Below are 23032 nucleotides of genomic sequence, written 5' to 3'. Positions count from 1 at the left end.
CTGGGGATGGGAGCATATTGCAGAGATAAATATTGCCGGCTGCCCAAGACCAAAACGGCCTGCTCACAACTGCTCTTGTAGCTCAGCCCAGGGCTACCCAGTGCCCCAAAGCAAAGACCCTGATTTCCCCTGCTCTTGAACAATCAGCCTTTTGTTCATGGCTGGAGGCTCCAGGGCTCCTGGAAGAGGACTGAAAAGGGTGACGGGACTGACAAGCAATACAGGCTACCTTTGCAAACCACCTGCTGAGCCCTCTGGATTCTTGGAGAAATTAGCTGTGGCCCACAGTGGTTTAGATGGGTTTTGAAATCTTTGAGAAGTCATGGCCCAAGGGATTTTGTATCCTCTGAGGCATGGCTTGGCCAAGCCAGATGCCCTTAGGCAGGTCTCTCCCCCCCGGGACCAGGTGCACTCACCTGCCCTCACTTTGCACACCACAGAGCTCCCTGACCCACTCCAAGGACCACAGGCGACCCTCAAAGCTGGACCCATTGCCACCCAGCTCAGAGATTTATCCCAATAAACCCTCGGACTCCCAGAAGGAGATCTCTAAATCCCAGCAGACCTGAGCACCGGAGCAGGCCTCCCTCCCTGTGTGCTGGGAAGTCTCATCCCTACCCCTTAAAAATGTCTTTATTAAATTCTGTAGCTCACTGAGCATTCGCCTCTTTCCTGGAGCAAGGCAGTCTAGGGACCCCACCTTCCTATTCCCAGACCCCACTCGGGGCCTGGTCCCCTGCTGCAGCCCTGTAGCTCCCTATCTGTCCCAGGAGACATGCAGGACTTAGACTTTGGGTAACCGAGGGCCAGGGAGCATCTGGCACCTGCTTGGGCCAGAAGTTCTGAAACTCAGAGGGGGTGAAAGGGGCAGACACTGGGACCAGTGCCAGGCCATCCAAATCATGCACCAGAGACTGCTGCAGAGCATGCACAGGTGGGCACGTCCCCCTGGAGCAGGTAGTCGAGGCCTGTGGCAAGGCCAGAGGAGGGCCAGCCCGGGTAGAGGAAGCTTGTGCTGGCCTGTCACCCCCAGGGCCAGTCACCTGCACCAGCCCCTCAGCCACACAGTTCCTCGCCCACCCTGGTCATACCCAAGAGTCTGGCTAGGCCTTGGCAGGAAGCTCTCCTGACCCCACAGGGACCCCACCAGGGTTCAGCCCAAGCAGAGCCCACCCGGAAGGCCCAGAAGGCCACTTGGCCAGCTCCTCGGTCACTCTGCCTGACGCTCAGTAGCTCCTGGCTCAGTGGCAAGAAGCCTTGTGGGTCATGGCAAAAAAGGGCTTCAAATGTGGATGCCTTGGGGCCCCCATTCAGGCCCCACATGGGCTGTGGACCCAGGGTCAGCAGCCACCTTCACAGTTGGATGTAAATTAAAACAATTTACACAGTTCAGTTGTTTATTGTCTTCATGGGGTGGGCAAGCAGGGAGAAGAAGTTGGGTGAAAGCGGAGTATCTCGGCTGAGCTGAGGAAGTCGAGCCCTGAGAGCCAAATCTACCTGCTTGGCTGCTTCCTCCTGGTCAGAGCTGGACGGGAAGGGGCAGGGCTGGGGAGCAGAGGACTGAAGATGCAGAGACCCCCGCGGCCCCCACGCCACTGGGCCTTCCTCCGCACCGCCGCTGGAGGCCCTGTACCTGCAGGAGAGCCGTGCCCACCCGCTCTGGTCACGCTCTGGGGGGGTCCTGGTTGAGGGATCGGAAGGTGAAGAAGATGGGCTTATCTGGCATCAGGATGAGGTTGAAGGTGGTGCCCACATCACGGAGATGTTGGATTTCAATTCTGAAGTTCTCCAGCATCTGAGAGAGGGGGTGGTGGGCTTAGGACAGAGGAGGGGAGGGTCTGTTCCCCTGGGCCAGGGCTCAGCTCCCTTGGGGGCTGTCCCTGAGATGGAGTCACTCCCAGGAGTTTGATGCCTGCTCCTCATTTAACCTCCACAGCGCCTGGAAACCCACCATTAGTGCTTTGTTCCTGTGGTTTAGGCCTTGACCTTAACTAGTTTCTACAAAACCCCACCTCACCCCATCCTCTTCCCACCCCCACCACTGGGGAACGGATGGCCAGGGCTCCAAGAGCTAATAAAGGGTTTAGCCCAAAAGAGGACACAGCGAGGGGCTGGGCGGAAGGATGGGGCAAGTAACTGGGGGCAGATGTAGCCCGCCCAGGCCCCCTGGGCTCTGGGCAGAGAGCGAATAGGAGGGTTGGGGCCCTCATTAGGGGCTGGAACCAGCCTAAGGTGCCTGGGTGTCCCAGGCCGCACTCACATGGATGAGGAGGATGGTCATCTCGAGCTCGGCAACGCGGCGGCCCACACACTGCCGCACACCCCAGCCGAAGCCCAGGTTCCGGAAGTGAATGGCGTCCTTGTTTCTGTCCAGCCATCGGCTTGGATCAAAACTCTCCGGGTTGTTGAAGAAGGTGGGGTCTCGGCCCATGGCATAGGTGGCCACCTGCACCAAGGTCTGGGGGCAGGATGGGCGGAGGCTGAGTAGGCCCCACCTCCCAGCTTGCCCACCCCCTTGCTCTCCCAACCCCACACCTGTGCCCCAGCGTGGCTGCCCGGCTATCCAGGACAGGACACTCTGCCCACTGCATAACCTTGAACAAGTCCCTGCCCCTCCCTGAGCCTCACCCATCCAGTGGGGTTGGTGTCCCTGGCCCCACATCCAGTGGGATCCAGGGTTGGCTGAAGACACAAGGCTCGGGACGGCCTGAGGGATTGTCCTGCCCTGTCTGCAGGCCCCGACAACTCCCAGAGACCAGGCAGCCTGTGGCCCAGGAACCAGCAACATTCCAGAGAGGGCTGCCCTGTGTACCCACCACCCCACCCTTCAGCCAAACTCCCACTCCGGGGAGAAAGGCAGGGTAGAAGCCCTATAGCCGCCATCTGTCTGCAGCTGCCGTCTTCCCCCAGCCTCCTCCATCTGACCGGCAGCACCTGCTACCTCGCACTGCACTTACCTTGGCAGGAATCTTGTAATCTTGAAGAACCAGGTCATTCACAACATATCTCTGCAGGGTCACGGAGATGGGGTGGAGTCTGTGGGAGGAGGGCACTCAGAAGTTCATGGCCTCAGGGCCTAAACATGGGTGTCTCCCACCCCCGCCCCCTAGCCTGGCATCCCAGTGCCAGCTGCAGCACCCCAGAGAAATCTGCAGGGAAGATTTGGACTCTTATCTCCTCCTTCTCTTTCCCAGCTGTCTTCTCCAGATCTCTCAGTTCCTGCCACCCATCTCTTCCTCCAACTGGTCCTTATAACCCTTTCCCCTGGCCCTGCCCAGGCATTCAGCAGTGCCAGGGAGGGGGCCCAAGTGGGGGTGGACTTGCCTCAGAGTCTCCTTGATGCTGGCTTTGAGGAGTGGGACCAACTTCAGCATCGTGCTCATGTCTTCCCCAGCCTGGCGCCGGGCAGCCTGCACCTCTGCCCGCAGCATCTCCTGCACCCTCAGGTTCCGTGACATCTCGTACAGGTTCCACTGCAGCGTCATGGACGTCTGGCAGCGGGGGCAGGGGTGCAGAAGGCCAGGAGGGCCAGTCACTCCTCAGTTCCCTTGTGGTCCATGACCCATGCCTTAGTTTCACTTCCAAGAACCTGCCCTCACTCTCATCCCAGTCTCCAGAGACCACCATCAGCCAAAGCCAAATTCAAAAGGCAAATGTTCAGAAGCCTTTTCGCTCCTCCCAGGCAGGGATGTCTCTGCCCTCATCCCTCATGTCTCCGGATCCCATCCATTTCCCCAGCCACTAAAGCATCACCTGCACAGCCAATGCCCTCTTCCAAAGAATTCCAGAGGCTGTTCGAGGCCAAATCCTATTTCTGTAGTGTTTGTGTTCCTAAGGACTGTGTCGTTCCTTTGAAAATGCCTTGCTAAACAACCACCCCTCTCCCCAAACCTTAGCATTTGCCTATATCAGCATAGCTTAAAGAAAGACTCAAAGATCAGGAAACCAGAACCACCAGGCCTTTTTCTACCCGTGCAATTAGCATGTGGCACGCACTGAGATTAACCGGCTTTTCTCAATGTCAGCCAGAGGTGGTGACCCTTAGCCTATCGCTGGAGGTGTAAGTGACCCTAGTCAACCCCCACAGTCCCAGATTCCTCAACGATGACAAGCTAAGCCCACTCGAGACCCCAGCCGGGGGCAGCTCTCCCTCCTGGGAGAAAAGTCTAGGGCATGGGTTGTTGCACATTATCTCACCAGGGACATTATTTGTGTCCAGAAGTCTTGGGCACCCTCCTTCTTCCTTCCAGAAGAAGCAACAATGACAAATGTCATCCGGTCACGTCCAGCGTAAAGCCCTTCCCTGGCTCCCCCACAACCCCCGATGAAGCCCAGAGGCTCTGACTGACTCAGCAGGCCCCTCAACCCCTGGTCCCTGCCTGCTGACCTTCCAGACCCCACCCCACCCACCCCCAACTGGCACTTCTGGTGACCCTGATACCCTCAAAGCTTCCAACACCCGGAAATCTTCCTCATGCCATCACACCTTGCTCACGCTGTTTCCTGCCCTGGAATTCCCTTCCCCACCTGGGAAATGAGTCAGTACTTCTTCAAGACTCAGACCAAACGTGTGTAGTTATCTCTGTACCTCGAAGGCCTGACACCAAGTAGGTAGTCAGGAGGTACTTGTTTAATAAAGTTAATTAAGTTACTAGCTGTGTGACCTTGAGCAACTTACTTAACCTCTCTGTGCCTCAGTTTCTTCATCTAAAAAATGGGGATAATACCTCAAGTGCTGCCTGTGAGTATTCAACGAGTTAATAAAAGCTTAGAACCCTGCCTTCCATGTAGTATGTAATCAGTAAATGTTACCTAAGAATAATAGCTTGTTGGCACAGTGAGCAATTATGGGACATCTTTTCTAGGTAACTGACAATAACCTATGTTTAAAACATGCCCAACAATTCCACCTGTAGCCTGTCACAGGGACCAAAAGTCCTCCATTAAAGCATAATATGAATATGTTACATAGGAAAGAAAGTTGTCAGTCCACGGGGCTTTGACACATGCTTTTCCCTTTTCCTTCTCTTTCTTCCTGGCAACATCTTTCAAGACAAAAGTTGAATTGTAGCTCCCCTCCGGGGCATTCTCCTGACCTGCAGGGCTGTCCTCGGTGCGCTCGCTCTGCTATTCCCAGCCCTGAAACCACGCACAGCAGTTGCCTGATCACATCACTTCTCTGAGCTATCTGAGGACATCTTGAGGCCCATTTTATTCATCTTTACTGGTTCAGTATCTGAGTCACAACAAATAACAAATACTAACTAGGTAATTAACCCTCATCACATCGACGTGGAAGAGTTTAAGAAACTGGAAAAAGGGATGGCACTCAGGACAGATACGTTCAGGAAGGCAAGTTTCCAGGGTACGGGCACTGGCTGCGGGGAGAGCATGGGGGAGACCCCAGAGAGGACACCTTCAGGCGCCAGGGGCACCATGGTGGGTGAAGGGCGAACTCAGAAAAGACAAGCCAGCCTTGATCAGGACAACGGAGTGAGACACTTCAGGGCTCCATCCCACCACAGAAACGATGAACAACCAGCAAAAACAGGCAGAAACGTCTTTCTCAAAGCTCCAGAAAACAGTGAAAGGACTGCAGTTACAGGGCCAGCACCGAATCAAGAACAAGGTTACTTGACAGAGGTGGGACGTGGGACCTCAGGGAGCCTGCTGGGCCCCTCCCGCACCCCTCACTGGCTCCCAGAGCAGTCCTGGTCCCGGTTCTGGAGGGAGCAGAGGAACCCTTGTGCACACACTGGGAGCATGTATGTGTGGCCCCATCTCTCTGGTGGTGGCCTGAGGCAATGAACCAGGATGCTACTCACTGGCTCACCACCCCAGAACTTGCCCTGCGTGTAGAAGGCAGCCCACAGAGCTCTCCTACACGACCCTACAGGGGAGCAGGCAAGTCATGGCTGCCTGGGGAAAGGATAGCTGGCAAAGGGTGCACTGCGCAGGATGGTAAAGAAACTCTTTCCTAGGGAAGAGGGGACATTCAGAGCCCTGTAAACAGGGGAATTTATAGAGCCATGGCCCATGCTCAAGATAACATGCGTGCACAGAAAGGACCAGGGAGACCCCTATACTTCATTCTGGAACGGTTCTCCAGACCCATTGTATGTATAAGCTCTGAAGGAGAACAGTCACCCAGGTCAATCAGCAAACACTGGGAGACCAGGAAAAGTGTTTTCTCTTTTTTTCCTTCTTTTAAAGGTTACCTCCTGGTATTCAAGGAAAGCTCCAACATAACACTAGCTGGATGCAAGCTTAAGAACAGATCTTCAGAATCTAAATTCCAGAGGTACATTAAAATATCTAAATGTCCACATTTCAACAAAAGATTACAGAACATAAAAAGAAACAGGATGTGATGACCCAGGCAAAGAAGAAAATTGAAGCGTTAGTAATCATCAGTGAGAAAGAGCAGACCTGGGACATACCAAAGATTTTAAACAAATGGTCCTAAATGTGCTCAAAGAACTAAAGAAAAACATGGACAAAGAACTAAAGAACTAAAGGAGTTGAATAAACATTAGAAAACCCTGGACAATCAAATGGCATGTATTATCTTATTTTGTTTTCCAGACAGGGTTCTCAAAGAAATAAAGGAAATCAGGAAAACCATAGACAAACACAAAGAAAATCAATAGAGAGATGGAAATTATAAAAAAGAAACCAAACACAGCTGAAGACCACGGTAACAGAAATTAAAAACTCCCTAGAGGTATTCAACAGCAGATTGTATATACTATTGAAATTAAGTTGGTGTCAAAATAAATGAGATTGTTACGGATTTACAATGTTAAAGTTAAGCCAGGCACCATGGTAACTAGAAAGAAAATATCAAGAGAATATGCAAGCTCACAGAGACAGAATTTAGAGTGTAGGTTGCCAGAGACAGGAGGCAGGGAAAATGGGGAGTTAATGCATGATGGGTGTAGGGTTTCCCTTTGGCAAGATGGGAAAGTTTTAGTAATAGAAGATGAAGATGGTAGCGAAATATTGTGAATGGGATTAATCCCACTGAATGGTATGCTTGAGAGTAGCTAAGATGTGAAAGTTTGTGTTGTATATATGTTCCCACAGTTAAAAAAAGGAAGAAAGAGCAACTAAAGAAACGACGATTAAATATAATATGCAATCTTGGCAGGATCTAATAAGGAAGGAGACAAGATGCAAAAGGATATCATTGGGACAGATGAAAAAGTCAGAATATAGACTGTAAGCTTTATATCAACATCAAATTTCTAGAACTTGATAACTGCACTTAAGGTGGTTTGCTGGTTTGGATGTATTATGTCCCCCAAAATGCCACGTTCTTTAATGAAATCTTGTGGAGGCAGACTATTGGTGTTGATTAGGTTGGAATCTTTGGATTAGGTTGTTTCCATGGAGATGTGACCCACCCAACTGTGGGTAATAGCTTTGATTAGATTATTTCCATGGAGGTGTGGCCCCACCCATTGAGCGTGGGTCTTAATTAAATCACTGGAGCCCTATAAGAGCTCAGACAGAAGGAGCTCGGTGCTGCAGCCAAGATAGACATTTTGGAGATGGTCATTGAAAGCAGACTTTTGCTAGCCCAGAGTTTGCCTGGGAGAAACTAAGAGAACATCTCCAGACACCTAGAGAGGAACGTCCTGGGAGAAAGCCATTTTAAAAGCAGAACCCCAGAGCAGACGCCAGCCACATGACTTCCCAGCTAACAGAGGTTTTCTGGAAGCCACCAGTGTTCTCCAGTGAAGCGCCCTATTGTTGATGCCTTACTTTGGACAGTATGTGGACTTAAGACTGTAACTTTATAACCAAATAAACCCCCTTTATAAAAGCCAAACCATTTCTGGTGTTTTGCATAATGGCAGCATTAGCAAATTGGAACAGGTGGTTAGATAAGTTGATATCCTTGTTCTTAGGAAAGGTACAAGGCAGGATTAAGTGTTCAAAGAGCATGATGTATATAACCTACACTCAAGTCTTCAGAAAATGGATTGATAAATAGAAAAATGGATAGCTTGGCAGATGGATATCTAGATCAATGGATTGATAGGTGAATAGATAGAATGAAATGGCAAATGTGACAAATGTATTGAGGGGCTGGGGTGTGAAAGTACTTCAAAATTAAAAGTTAAAAAATATATATATGTCCATGTCCAAACCCCAGAACCTGTGAGTGTAATCTTATTTGGAAAAAGAGTTTTTGCAGATACAGTTAGATGAAGGATCTCGAGCTGAGATCATCCTGGATTACCCAAGTGGGTCCTCAATCCAATAACCAGGATCCTTGTGAGAGACAGAAGAGAAAAGACACAGCGAAGAAGGCCATGTGAAGACAGAGGTGGAGACTAACTGATGCAGCCACAAGCCACACAACACCTGGAGCCACCAGAAGCTGGAAGAGGCTGCGAAGGATCTCCCCCCAGAGTCTTTAGAGGGAACCTAGCTCTGCTCCTTTTGTTCTCCAAAGCTATGAGAGAATATATTTCTTTTTTCTTCAAGCCACTTGGTCTGTGGTGATTTGTCAGTGCAGCCACAGGTAACTAATACATAGATACCGTGGAGGGCTGAGGTCTGGAAGGCAGAGGATGGGAGACAGCAAAATGACCCTGGAGGGCAGAACCCAGGGCAAATCCCACTGGCCTCCCCAGCCTCCTGAGGTTCTCCCTGCCTCCCCGGATCTGAACGAGCTGTGTCTTCCACTCAGAGACTAGGGACCTGTGACTGGAAGGATCTAGTTCTCCACGTGCTGGTCCTCCACAGAGCGGGACTCCAGAGGAATCTGTCCTCTTGAAGACTCCATGGAGAACCCAGGCCTCGCCCCTTCTCACGGGCAAAGGAAAAATGGCTGAGGAGCCCCGATCATGGCCTGTGGATGACCTGACTTTGACCTCACTCTCCTAGGAGACTTGTATTTAGGAAATGGAGCCAGGAAAGAGGGATGCACCACACGTGGATAGAAAGCCCTGAAATAGTGGGTTCCAGACGCCGAGGCAGCCTGGTGGGGGAGGGCACGTGGGCCCAGGTGGGCACTGGCCCTGCCCCTGCCCAACCTCACCGTGTCCACACCTCCCGCCAGCATCTCCGTGATGTTGGCCTTGATGTCCTCAAAGGGAAGCTTGTTATTTCCCAGGAGGCGGTAGAGTACACCAGGGTAATTGTTGCCGAAGTCTCTTCGCTGTCTCAAATCCCAGTAGAATTTCTGGGTGTATTTTTCAGCTGTGGGGCAGGAGGAAAGAAATAAGAGTGAGGTTCCCTGCAGGTTGGAGAGGGGAAGGAGGGTGATCTTTGTGCTTTTTAAGCTGCCACTTTCCTGGGCACTTGCTTTGTACTAAGCCCTTCAGATCTGCTTTTCCATTTAAGTCTTGCCCACAGCTCTATGGGGTAAGTGATTAGGACATCGAGGCCCAGGGACATGAGTTACTTGCTCGCGGTTCCTTGGGGGTAGGGGCGGAGGTGGGATTTGACTCTGGTCTGGACGGTCGCCACCACCCAGTCAGCCCCTCCACCCAGCCTCACCCACTCTCTCTCTCATCCGAGTCCTGGTCTCTTGTTACCAAGCACAGCTGGGTCGAGACATTGCTCCTTAACCCTCTGGAGATCCTGGACCACTCTGAGGAATTTGATGGATGCCTCTGATCCTCCTTCTCCAGAAAACTCTAATCATTCCCAACAGGCAGGACCCGGCCACCATCTCCAGGGGTTCCAGGGCATGCCTGGAGCCCACCCCTGCCCACCAGATGCCAGGTTACCTACATGGCAAGTCAACTTGGGACAAAGCAGCAGGTGCAGACCTGGGGCTTCCAGCTGACTCTTGCTCTCCCTGCCAGGCCCCAGTTTCCTACCTGCTGTGGCTCTCCCAATCCCCATGCTTGGTTGCCCAGAGGTCAGCCAGAAGAGCCCTTACCTTTATTGAAAATAATGTCCCACGCAGCCGCGTGGTCCCTCCAGGTCTTGGTCCTGAGCAGGCGGAACAGGTCTGGGGGAAAGCTGAGCATGGGCACACTGGTGTGGAACATCTTGTATACGGCGTCGATGAATTGCTGGGCCTCAGGGTCCACCATCTCCTCCAGCATCCCCAGGCGCTCCCCAAATACAACATTGGAGATGGCTGGGGGTGGAGGGGTGGGAGGCAGAGGATGAGGATCCCCTCCACCCCAGACACCCGAGCGTCTCAGCTCCCAAGGCCCCCCACCTACCCCACCCTCTTAACATATGGGATATCTTGCATCCAGTAAAGAAATTGAGGTCTGAATCTCAAAGGACTGAAAGAGCAAGTCTGAGGAAAGCTGCCCTTCTGGCAACCACCCAGGCCCTTCATGGGAGTCATGTGGGTGGGAAGCAGAGTCTCCAGCAGAGCCAGAAGAGGGCCCAAGGATGGAACTGCACTCCTGACCCTCCTACCAGCAACTCCAGCAGCCCCCGGGCTTTCCTCCTAGAAAGAGAGTTTCCACATCTGTAAATGAATGAATTAGCTAAATACTTTCTGGAACAGGTCACGTTGGAGACTGGGGAACACAAATCCCTGGGTAATTGGCCATCCAAGATACAAGTTGCCTGGACTTAAGAAGTCACAACAACCCCAAGTTTTTCTCCCTATTGGGTCAAAAATTTGAATCCTGATTGCATACCAAATCTCCTGCAATGACCAGTGCCATTCCCATTGCTTTACCCCATCTGGATAATTTTCACCTATTCCTCAATACCCAACTCAGATTAACCACTCAAACGTCACCTGCTGTGGACGGTGAACCCCAGTTTGGACATGTTCTTAGTCTTGGTCCGCATTCTGTGGGTGTGGACCCATTGTAAGTAAGATCCCTTCAGAGTGCTACGTCAGTAAGGTGTGGCCCTACTGAATCAGGCTGGGCTCCAGTCGAGATTATGGGATCCTTTATAAGCAGAGAGAAAGTCACAGGGAGAGGGAAGCCACTGGGAGCAGCCAGAAGCTGGAAGTCAGCAGAACCCAGAGCAGAAAGGAGAAGACACTGCCACATGCATTGCCATGTGATAGAGAAGCCAAGGAACCCCAAAGATTGCCAGCCCCAGGAGGAAGAAAGCCTTCTAGACTCTGAAACCTTGAGCCAGTACATTCCTGTTGTTGAGCCAACCCATTGTATGGTATTTGTTTGAGCAGCTGGGAAACTAAAACACCTCCCCTCACAGACTTCCAAGGTCTGTGTTCCAGGAGAGGGAGACTTGCTGACTGAAGGGCTGAACCAAGCTCAGGTTTTGGAGGATGGTGGCAACGGGAGCCTACACTCTAGGCACGAATGCCAGATGAGAGAGGGTAGCTGATGGTGGAGGCTGTGACCAGCAGTTCATCCCAGAAGCCAACCCCAGTGCCTCTGCAGGGTCTGTCCGGGCTGTCAGGGTGGGAGAGTGGACGCTGAGTTCTCCCACTCCCAGGTCTTCCAGGTGCAAGCCCCTTACACTCAAAGGCGAAGCGGAACAAGTCATCACTGATGTCCCCTGTGAACTTCCCGGAGCCCTGCTGCTTGATGCGCCTGTGCAGGACACTGACGAAGTCCCGAGCCACTGCGTCCAGCAGAGGCACGAAGTTCTGGATGGCCTCCAGAGCCATCACCTCCTGGTTGAGGGCCACCCGGTCTTTCTTCCAGTCTCTTGACTTCCTGAGAAAACACAGGCCTTCAGGCCCCCATGGCCACAAGTCTGGCAAACATGGAAGGGCTTGGCTCGGCTCTCCCAGGAGTGTCCCAACCCAGGGGGACCCAGCTCTCATCTCCTCCCAACACCCTCTGCCTCTCAGCTCTTCCTGCTTCCTTCTAGCCTGGGAGAGGAGACGGGAAGAAAGTGGGTGAAAGAGAATAAAACCCAACCCCCTTTCACTTCCTCTGCTGCCGCTGCAAGCCAAGAACTCCTATTCTTAGAACCTTTTAAGTAAGTTTCTGGCCCTCAGCTGCACGCTTGCCTTCCATGCTGAGGCACACCTGTTGCCATTTTAGGACCCCTCGATGTCACCTTTTCTGACCCGTGCACAGACAAAATTGACCTACCCCTCCTCCTCTGCACTCACACCGTGCTCACTCACTTCGGTGGGGGCGAGGTAGGGGTGAATCTTAGATGCCCAGAATTAATCACAATTCTCTGTTCATAGCACACTCTTGAAAATCAGTCCACGCAAATCCCTCTTCATTGTTTTGGGATGGTTTGTTTATAAGAATGTTATGATAAACTCACCACCTGATATGAAAACTAGGAACATGGCAGTACCTTAGATCTGCCCACCTTAGTCCCTGTCTAAGGGAATGCCCACGCAAATCCCTTGCTTTCTTTTGTGTGGAGTTTTTGGTTTTTTAAATCTGATCTACATTTATTTCCAAGGCATACTTTTAGAAAATGTGTACTTCTTTTAAAAGCTGTCATGCTTTGGGGACTTCCATTTTTCACTCAATTATGTTTCTAAGTATAATGCATATCGTGTGGGACCCAGAGTCCATTCATTTGACCCATGCATATCACTGTTGACTCACTCACTCCAGCTGGACATTTAGGTGGTTTCCTGGTTCTTGGTAGTATTAACACTACCGTAAGCATGCTAGTACATGCCTTACATGCCTCTGGGACATATGCAAGAGTGCCTTTGGAGTATAGCCCTGAGAGCAGAACCGCTGGGTCATATGTGAATATTCATCTTTAAGAGGTAATGTCCAACCCCTCTCCAAACTGGTCCCACCAGGAACATATGAGGGTTCCAGTTGCTTCCCATCCTCACCAGCACTTGATATGTCCCATTTTAAATTTTCGAAGAACAATTGAATGGAAAATTGTGCCCACTACACTTCATAACAGTCTTGTCCATGTTTCTCACTGTCCTTTAGACCATGAGAGACTCAAGGTGACGGGACCTGCCCTACTCACTTTGTACCCCCTGTGCCTGGCACAAGGCCTGGCACATAGTGGGTGCCAATGAGGTGAGACTTAAAGAATGAACCAGTCAGTGAGGACTTTGCTAGGTCTTTTCTTACTCACTAAGCTCTTCAGCAGATCTGTGTCCCCTGAAGGCTATGGGGACCATTCACATCACCGTCATTGTTTTGTGGAAGCAAGAAGATGACAGGGATTGCCTCGAGACCCCAGCTAGAACAGGCAGGGCAAGCCCAGCCCCAGCCCCTCACACCCAACCTCTGCCCTCCCCACAGCTGCCGGGAGATGGCCCAGGACTCACTTGAACAGGACCCCGATGGGTCTCTTGTAATGCTGGTGATAGGCAACCCAGGGCGGGACGAGAAAGCGTTCCGGGTTGGGACCCTCGGAATTAAAGAGAATGGCCACATCCTCGGGGTTGATGATAAACACCGACTCCATGGTGCCGAGCTTCTCCCTGGAGTGGCAGGGGAGAAGGGACAGGATGTAAGAATCTGAGTGGGCCGTGGAGATACTGGGCAATCGGACGGGGGGTCTCAGCACAATTACTTTACGGTTAAGGGGGTTGCTGCAGAGTCATTCAGCATTGGGGCTAGACCCTGGCTCCGCAACTCACCGTGAGACCTGAGGCAAGTCCCTTACCTTATCTGAGTCTGTTTCCTCTTCTATACAATGGAGAGAAATACAGTGCCTATCATGCAGGGTTGCTGAAGGATGAAATGGTATGAGATGCTGTCTAGATGTGGCCCTTGATAAGGTCTCTAAGTGACTACTTTATTTTCATCCTTACGATCACAGTCGGTTCTGTCATATCCCAGCACGCATCCAGGTTCAGCTCCACCCCTACCCCACCCTAGAGCCTTACATGGACCTTCACACCCTCCATCCCACACTCACTCTTCCTTTGTCCACGGCCTCAGCACCCCCCACCCTCTCACCCACCCATGGAGCCCAGAATCATGGCCCACTGGCGGGTCACCACTGGCATGACTCCGAGCACCGTGGAAGGACACCAGCCAGCTCAATATGGGAGTGACTCACTAGGAGAGCCATCTACTGGGCCAGCCAATCTCTTCTAGACTCCAGGATCAAAATTCTGAGAGTGGCCACTCTGGCCCCAGGAGTCAGACACTGGGCAAAGCTCTCTGTCGCTATTAAAACCTCAAGAAAACATCAGGCCCCAAATATGGGTCTACCTGGCAAAGTACTTTGCAGATTGTCTCTAGTAAAATACGACTGTTGGGAAACAACAGAAAATTCTACGTCTCACTTGCATCTGACTTTCACAAGATACACTTCAAGGCAAAATATCAAGACATAAAAACACACAGGTACAAGCCAAGCACGTGGGGAAAGAGAGAGGGGCAGGGGCTGCTTTAACCACGGATTCACAAGGCTTGCCTCCCCAGGCCCCTCAGGCCTTCGCTTGTCCCTGGCCTCCCGGAAAAAGCCCCCAGTGTTTTTCAAGCGGGCATGTGTCCTCACAACCTTAGCCAGTGCTCCATTCCGCCCTCCCAATCCCCCAGCTCAGCCAAATCCTTGAACTGCCATTATTATTAATCCCATTTCTGGGACTCCAGCCCAAGCAAGGATCTGACTCGGGCAATGATGATGGCATTTATTCCAGCATTGGGTGTAATCAAAGAAAAGGGCAGTGGGTGCTAAAGGTCTGCTTTAAACAACTGGCTGACAAATATGGCACCTCCATCTGCAGAGAGAGGGAAAAGAAGTTCTCCATACACTGTTGTGGGACAACACCAAGCAGCACATATAATGTTATCAGAGTTGAGATTGTAACTGATTTCAATTTTTCATTTGTGTTCATCTATATTTTCTAACTTTTTCTATGAAGAACAGGAACAACTTTGCATTAAGAAAAAAAAAAAAAGGAAAACCATGAAAGTTGTATTTTAAATCCCTCACATTTATTCAGAAGCTTATGGTTTTCAGGCTAGAAGAGTGTCACAATGGCGCACAGAACTGGAAGCCAGACAATTTGGGTTCCCAGCCCTGACTTTTGCCCTGTTGAGTTGTGTGACCGTTACAAGACCCTTCTCCCCCCCCCAGGCCTCAGTTTCCCCATCTGTAAAATGGGGGTAATCTCACCCACTTCAAGGATACATTGCAAGGCTCAGTTGAAAGTGACTCAAAGAACAGAAAGGGGCTTGATGAAAGGAGGGAATCTTTCTTCTTCCTACTGGGGGCATCAGAAGCCGGGAACAAGGATGAGGGAGGAAGTGGTGACCAATCAAGAGGTCACCATGCAATGGGATTGGGAAAGCCATATGGACCACACTCCCCTTTGTCTAGTTTATGGATGGATGAGTAGAAAAATGGGGGAAGGAAAAAACAAACAAACAAAGGCACCCAGTGTTCTTTTTTACTTTAATTGCTCTTTTTCACTTTAATTATTATTCTTGTTATTTTTGTGTGTGTGGTAATGAAGGTGTCAGTGATTGATTCTGGTGATGAATGCATAACTATGTAATGGTACTGTGAACCATCGAATGTACGCTTTATTTTGTATGACTGCATGGTATGTGAATATATCTCAATAAAATGAATTGGAAAAAAAAGAAAAAGAGGTCACCATGAAGTGAGGTTGGGGGCAGAGGCACTGACAGCTTAGGAAATGCAGAAAGAGGAGGGGACAGGCTCCCCAGCCCAGGCACTCAGCCAGGGGGCCCTCCCTGCCTCCAAAGCAGCAGTATAAAACAGCCATTTAGACTTCAACAGGGGACCCTGACTGGTGAGCCGCTGAACCCAACAAAATAAGCCTGGCTTCCCACCCCCACCCCACCCTGAGCCAGTCAAAGGTTCAGATCCATCCCCTTACCCCTGGCTCCCTGTATTCTGAATGTTTTCACAACTGGCCCACTAGACTTCTTTGCACTGACAAAGACCTTTTGGCTTAAAGTAAAATCCCCCGTCCCTCCTTGACCCCCTCCCCAACCACACCCACCACCTACACCACCTCCGTGGTCATCTCAGTTGTGCTCTCAGGGAAGAACACAGGCATGGCCTGAAGGTTGCTAAACCAGGAACAAGAGCCATGGGCTCTGGGAATTCAGAGGCCAAAGACCAAAGGCCCTTCCCCCTAGCTGGAAGCCATGCAGATTCTTGGGAAAGGGAAGTGCCCCACTCAGGCCAAGCGGAAGGGACAGAATCAGCCCCTCTGGAACCACACGGGGACGAGGGCTGAGGTCTGCACTCCAGTAGAACAGAGACTTAGCTGGGCCACCAGGGAAGGTTCCTAACCTCTCTGAGCCTCAATCTCCCCTAGGATCATAGGTGGGGATCATAAAGCCCCCTTCCAAGGTGTTCTGAGGGTAATGGATGTGTAAAGGATAGGGAGCCTTGGGAGGGTCCAGACCTCAGGCCTGGGACCTGAACCCACAAACTGGGAAGCCTTTCCCTTCATCTGCCACCCTCCCCAGGCCTCAAGAAAATCACATTGGAAGGTAGCCAGGAGCCTGGAATAGGAGGGAAAAGAGTAGGGCTGCCCAGGCCCCTCTGCCTCCCCTTCCCGCTGGCCCCCACCCCTTGCCAAGCTTACCTGTAAATGGGACCATACTTCTGGAAATTCTGGACGTTGCGATAGTGCAGTCTGTGCATGCCTTTTTCCCTCCAAAAATGGTACAGATTCAGCCAGCCGTTGTCACCAGGGGAGGGGATCTCCCCGAAGGGGCGAGGGCTGTGGGTAGAGATGCTGGCTCCTTCTCGAGCAGGCACCCTGGGGTGTCCCGGGCCCTCCCGCCAGGCGATCAGGAGCGGCTGGCAGCTTTTGACCAGGACAGAGCGCGGGGGGAGCCCCCTGACCAGCATGCTGTCCCCGTGACTGACTCTCTTCCCGCTCCACTGCAGCAGTGCCTGCTGGGGCAACTCTGGCCCTGGCCCTCCGTCCAAATTTATAACTCCCAGCTCAAGGCTAAGCAAGGAGCTGCTGTGGCATTTGGCCTCCCTCCTGCTGGCTGCAGTCAACACACAGCCACTCCCAGAGTCAGAATGCAAGGTTCACTCTGGAATTTCTACAGTCCCCAAAGAGCGCTCCCCAAAGAACTGGGAGACCCTGGATCTCCGTCCTTGGTGCCTGCCCCTGAGATACTGGCTCACTGCCTCTGTCAGCCAGCTGCTGGCCCCTGCGGTTGGGTCAGGATATATGGGCTTGGAAGGTAATGAGGGGTGCAACAGGCGGTCCAAGCCACCCTGCCAGCTTTGGGGCGGTGAATTGTAACCCAACTATTTATATATGTGATTATAAACTTTTTTTTAAGTAGTTCTCTGAATTTTAAATTTCTTTTTTCTGCTGGTGAAAAAAAAAAAACACCCTGTATTTTCTGAAAGTTTTGTAATTGGCAGATATTGCTATCATTACTTTTAATGATACTACTATTTGTAAATAAATAAATAAGTAGTGAAATTACAATCATATTTGCTCATTGTAGAACTCTGAGGAAAAAAGATAAACAAGAAAATTTGAATCCCCTGAGTATTTAATATTGAGTGAAAGAAGCCAGACTCAAAGGAATACGTACTGTTGGATCCCATTTTCATCTCGTTCAAGAATCAGCAAAATTAATTTATGGTGTTATCAGTGGTTCCCATGTGGAGTAATGACTGGGAGAGGCATGAGAGAACTTTCTGGGATGCTGGAAATGTCCTCTGTCTCAATTTCTGTGCTTAAATATGTGAAAACTCACCAAGCTACACATTTAGGATTTGACATTTTATTGAATGTAAATTATGCCTCAATAAACATGTGGAAAAAAAAAAGCTGTGTTTTTTCCTAAAAGATTATTTTCCCTATTTAAAAAACATAAATAAAATAGGCTAGGTAGGAGGACTGCTAAGTAAGGGGTAAACCCAAGTCAAGCTTCGATGCGGCTTCCCACCTTCTTAGATATGGTGAAAAGGATGTGGAGGTCCTAGGCTCAGGGAGAGTAAGTTAAAGCTCTTGGCACTACGGGCCCAGACGGCCCACCCTGGCACAGCAGAGAGAATGGGGGAGGGGTGCAGGAAGTCAGACCCCTGAAAGCTCGGGGGGCACTGCTGCCTGGCAGGGGAGGGGCAGCAATTCAGCCACGGGTCCCATCAGGAATAATGGCATTGCCACATGTGCTGGTTTGTATATCTTATGTGCCCCAGAAAAAGCCATATTCTTTAATGCAGTCTTGTAGGGGCAGACATATTAGTGTTGATTAGGCTGGAACCTATTGATTGTTTCCATGGAGATGTGACTCAATCAACTGTGGGCAAGACCTTTGATTGGATAATTTCCATGGAGGTGTTACCCCACCCACTCCAGGTGGGTCTGAATTAAATCATTGGAGGCATATAAAGAGTTCACAGACAGAAGGAGCTCAGAGCAACTAAGAGTGACATTTTGGAGGAGCTACAGTTTAAAGAGACATTTTGAAGACAGCCGTTGAAAGCTGACATTTTGGAGAACACCATTTTGAAACACAACCTGGGAGCAAGCAGATGCTAGCCACATGCCCTCCCAGCTAACAGAAGTTTTCCGGACACCAATGGCCTTGCTCCAGTGAGGGAACCCTATTGTTGATACCCTACTTTGGACACTTTATGGCCTTAAGACTAACTTTGTAACCAAATAAACCCCCTTTATAAAAGCTAATCCACTTCTGATGTTTTGCAAAATGGCAGCATTAGCAAACTGGAACACCATACCTGAACACTGTCCTGCAGCCCCAGTGGCAGCTGTCAGGCTCTCCCTATTTATGGGGCCAATGAATGTGGTCCTGGCTTTCATCAAAAACTGCTGGGCATTCAGGGGCGAGGCTGCTCAGGCACAAATTCGTGCAGACTGCTCTTCTGGAAATTCTCCATCTACTGACTGAACACCTCCTCAGGGCAGAAGTCAGAAACTCACTTTCCCAGTGATGGGACATAAGGTCCCATCCATAGGTACTGGGGGTTTGATCCTGAACATATTTTTTTGGGAGACACAGTTCAACTTCAGAAAGTATGCACTAAAGATAAAATCTTGGAGACCTTCAGTGGTTTGCTAAAGCCACTGGAACGCAAAATACCAGAAATGGACTGGCTTTTACAATGGGGGTTTATTCGTTCACAAATTTACAGTTCCAAGGCCATAAAAGTGTCCAAACTAAGGCATCAACAAGAGGATACCTTCACTGAGGAAAGGCTGATGGTGCCCAGAACACCTCTATCTGCTGGGAAGGTACGTGTCTGGCATCTGCTGGTCCTTTGCTCCTGGACTGCATTGCTTTCAGCTTCTGATTCCACTAGCTTTCTATTTAAGCATCTGTGGTTTCTCACTTAGCTTCTCTGGGGCAAACTCTGGCCTTCATCTCTTAGCTTAGCATCTCCAAATGTCCTTCTGTCTGCATCTCCAAGCATCTGGGTCTGTGTCAGCTCTGAGCTCTCTCTCTCTCTCTCTCCCTGAGCTCTCTTAAGGACTCCAGTAAACTAATTAAGACCCACTTTGAATGGGCGGGGTCACACGTCCATGGAAAAAAATCTAATCGAAAGATTCCACCCACAATAAGTCCACAAGATTGGATTCAAAAAGTATTGCTTTTATGGGGTTCCTAACAGTTTCAAACCAGCACACCTTCCTTATCTGAAAATGTTTTTATTCTGTCCTTGCACTTGATTGAGAGTTTGGCTGGCTATAGAATTCTAGGTTGGAAATAAATCATAAAGCACGGCTCCACTGTTTTCCACTTGCCAGAATTGCTGTTGAGAACTCCAAAACCATTCTGAGTCCTGAATCCTTGCATTCACCTTGTTCACCTTCCCCCAGTAGCTCTTAGGACCTTCTCTATTTGAGCTGCTCTGAACCTTCACAACAGTGCACCTTGCCACATCAGGCCTTGAGCCAGGTATTTGATGAGCACTTTTCATCTGGAAACTCTTGCCCTCAAATACCTGGAGATTTTCTTGTGTAATTTATTTCATAATTTCTCCCCTCCCTCTTATCTGTTCTCTATTTTGAAACTCCTTTTGTTCATATGTTGAACCTCCTGGATTGATCTTTTATGTATTTTTTTCTTTTCTTTCTCATTTTCCATTTCCCTCTCTTAGTTTCACCCAATGAGAGATTCCCTACATGAGCTTCCAGTCTCTCTGTTGCAATTTATAGTTCCGTTATTTTTTTCCTTTGGTAAATTTTCAAGTGCTCTTTCTGGTCTTGGGATGAGGACACAATGTTTCCTTTAACTCTCTGATGACAGTGATATAGGATTTTTTTTTTTTTTTCAGTTTTCTTTTGCTCCCTGCATTCTCTGTTTCCTGTGAGTTCCTTTCGTGGTTTGTTTTGGTTAGAAGTTAGAAGTTTCTTCAACTACCCGCTGATTTTGGGCAGTCCATTCCATTTGAAGAGCCAGGACCTGAAGGGCTGGCTGGAGGCTGGAACGTGTGAGCAGGCTTGTCTGACTGTGGCATCAGGGCACATCAGCAAGGAGGATGCTGACAGTCCCCAGTGTCAGTGGCTCCACAGTTTTTCACTTATGCTGGTCATTTTCCCTGGAGAAGAAGTTTCTAGATTTTCAGCAGGCACCTCCCTGGCCTCACTGTGGTGGGTGTCCCCAGATCCAGCACTTTCTTGACTCACTCTCCAGAGAGCAACCCCACATGGGCCCAGAAGTTTCCTGCTGATCTACATACACAGCTTCAATATTCATCATGGTCACACAAATTTATGTGCTTTTGTGTTTTCACTCAAATTGCCAAAAGCATTACCCCTTGATTATTAAATGCTTCTTAACTATCTCTTATAAAAGCTGCATCCCATTCTGTCAGCTGAATGAGGTTATCTTGTCTTATACTTTTAAGTTCAAAACTCTGAGTCCGAGGTCAATGGGGAGGGTTAGAAGGGCCAGACCGAATGGGGTGACAAGCAGGGATGGGGGGTCTGGTGCATTTATTCATTCCTTCCCCTGCAGTGTCAGCCAGGGCTCTTCCAGGCCTTGGGCTGGGTGGAGGAGGAGAGCAGGGTCCAGGTGAGCACACGGTTGGGGGAGGCAGTGTGGAAGCCAGGAGTGGAGTGAGCTGCAAATATTCCAGCCCTCAAGGAGACAAGATGAAGTGGGATTTGAGGGCTGAGGCTCGGGGGCCCCCACGGCTAGGAATGGGAGGAAAATGAGGCCCCAGGAAAGAAGACAAAGGAGAAACACTTAGAGAAGGCAGGAGAGAACCAGGAGGTAGCCAGGAGAGTACTGAGGTTCAAGAAGAGAGTAGATAAATATTGTCAAATAGTACCGAGGGAGAGGAACAAGAGAAGGTGAAAGGGAGGGTCTGTGTCTGCATTTTTCATCCCTTTGAGTTTTGGGGCTGTTTGTGGTCCCGTAGTTGGACACTGAGCTGCTCTGAGGAGATACAGATCAGGGCAGGCTTTGCCTCAGCAAAGAATGGCCTCCCACAACCTGCTGGTTTCATGCCAATTCCCTACCTCCTAGGTCACAGTTCAAGGAACAATCCCAGAGAGTAAATGAGAAGGGAATGGGAAATTAAGGGAAGAGTCAGCGCCTCTCACCAGCCCCAGCCTCTGGGTTATTGCTGACAGGGCGACGCAGGAATGAGACACGGACACAAAGCTAAGAATTAAGGGAGCAGGGGGCCCACTTGCATCTCGTGCTAAGTGGACGACAATGCAGCCTTGCTCCAGCTATTTATTTCAGAAGATCAGGTGTATATGCTAAAGGTTCTTAGGTGTATATCAGAAGGGATAATTTACATTAGGTGTATACAATCTAGGTTTAAGACAATGGTAGTCACAAGACACACATCTTTACAGGGCGGGCCTGCATGGCATTCTATGCAGGCCTGCGGCTCAGCATTCTAAGCCACCACCCCAGATATGCCTCAGGCAACATGGAAGACTCAGTTCCCCACATATCCCCCTTTTTATTTTAGCTGCTGGCCAGATCTCTGTCTGCCACTTGGGCTCCAATCTGAGCCGGGCGTGGGAAACACAGTAGCCATGGGGGCAGGAGACCTCCCCTAAAAGGGGGTGAGGGTTCAGACCCTCACAAAGCTGGGGGGGTGAGGTTCTGTGCCCCACCTCTGTTGGCCCCCAAGTTTTCTCCTGATGGCCCCTCTGTGACTGTGCCTGTCTTAGGTTGTTCCTTCCTTGAGAAATCTTACCCGTCTCTGGCTAACCAGCCATCCTCCGGGGCCATACAGGGTGATGTAAGGGAGGGGCAACGACCCCCAAGAGGGTTAGTTTTGTCTCCTTGACAGCCTTTGCCCCATGGCCTCCATGCCCAACAATGGCTTGGACCTAGGCAGCCAAAATAAGGAGGAGGGAAAACTGAATGAACTGTTGCCTTGTTGCAGCAATGGGGGGTTAGGAATATAAGCCCAATAGGTATAATTTCCAGAATGAGCACATGCCAGAGATATACTCACAGCAACAGCAATAAGAGCCAACATTGCTGCCATCAGGTTAGAACCTGTCATAGGCAGCTTGTCTCGTTGGACTTGTTTTTCAGCATCCTGACATAATTTCTTTATCTGCCCCCAAGTTGGATGTCGGTCTTCCCTAGTTCGGGGTGTTGGCCCGATCACTGTTGTCTTCAGTGTCAGACCCTGGAACTGCATCACTGGTGGCTCCACGTCCCATAGGAATTTTCTTTTCTTTGCTGGGTTCATGGTACGGCTTCAGTCATCGGGCCGGTATCTAAAGCAGTTTTCATCCGTCACCTGGGGAAACACAAGCATAACCTCTTCCCCATGTTAATAAAGCACCCATTGTGTACATTGAATGAACTGGAAAAGATCATTTTTTTTTTTTTGGATAATGATTATCCACCTGGCCAACATAGTCAGCTAGAGAAATTTGCCAGGCTAGATGTTGTTGCAAAATAACTGAGAGTTCTTTAGCAGTTATAGGGAGCACAATTAAACAAAGGTCAAAACCATTGAGTTGTTTTGCCTTTTTTCTGGCTTGAGCAACTAAAGTAGCTAAGAGATCTAGACAAGGGGAAATGGATTTTACAGAAGAATTGGGCAAGAAGATCCATTTTACAAGCTTATCATTTTGCAAAAGCAAGCCTGTGGGGGATTTGGGAGTGGAAAAGATAAGTAGAGATAAAGGTTGTGTAGGATCAACACCGGATATTTGAGCTTGTTGAACTTTAGCTTCCACTAATTGTAATTCCTTCTC

The 23032-nt window shown here is 50.0% G+C and overlaps 2 protein-coding genes across 2 annotated transcripts in view; one reads left to right on the top strand and one right to left on the bottom strand.

Annotated features, from left to right (window-relative positions):
* CCDC33 (coiled-coil domain containing 33) overlaps positions 1–1474 on the top strand; it is a 113181-nt gene extending 111707 nt beyond the window's left edge. The window contains exon 20 of the mRNA XM_037833446.1: positions 441–1474. Coding sequence (XP_037689374.1) covers positions 441–569 — 129 coding nt within the window. The 3' untranslated portion in view covers positions 570–1474. The remainder of the gene's footprint in view (positions 1–440) is intronic.
* On the bottom strand, positions 1418–16707 carry LOC119531793 (cholesterol side-chain cleavage enzyme, mitochondrial). Its single transcript, XM_037833464.1, has 9 exons — positions 16439–16707; positions 13184–13339; positions 11428–11627; positions 9902–10105; positions 9053–9213; positions 3325–3491; positions 2958–3036; positions 2261–2458; positions 1418–1795 (listed from the first exon to the last, which is right to left on the bottom strand). The coding sequence occupies exons 1-9, from the start codon at positions 16705–16707 to the stop codon at positions 1664–1666; spliced, it is 1566 nt and encodes a 521-aa protein (XP_037689392.1). The 3' UTR covers positions 1418–1663.
* Positions 16708–23032: the final 6325 nt, after the last annotated feature.

Source organism: Choloepus didactylus, chromosome 4, assembly GCF_015220235.1.
Source record: "Choloepus didactylus isolate mChoDid1 chromosome 4, mChoDid1.pri, whole genome shotgun sequence".
Classification (NCBI taxonomy): Eukaryota; Metazoa; Chordata; class Mammalia; order Pilosa; family Megalonychidae; genus Choloepus; species Choloepus didactylus.
Note: the sequence above shows the minus strand (reverse complement) of the source record. Positions and strands in the feature narration are given on the sequence as shown.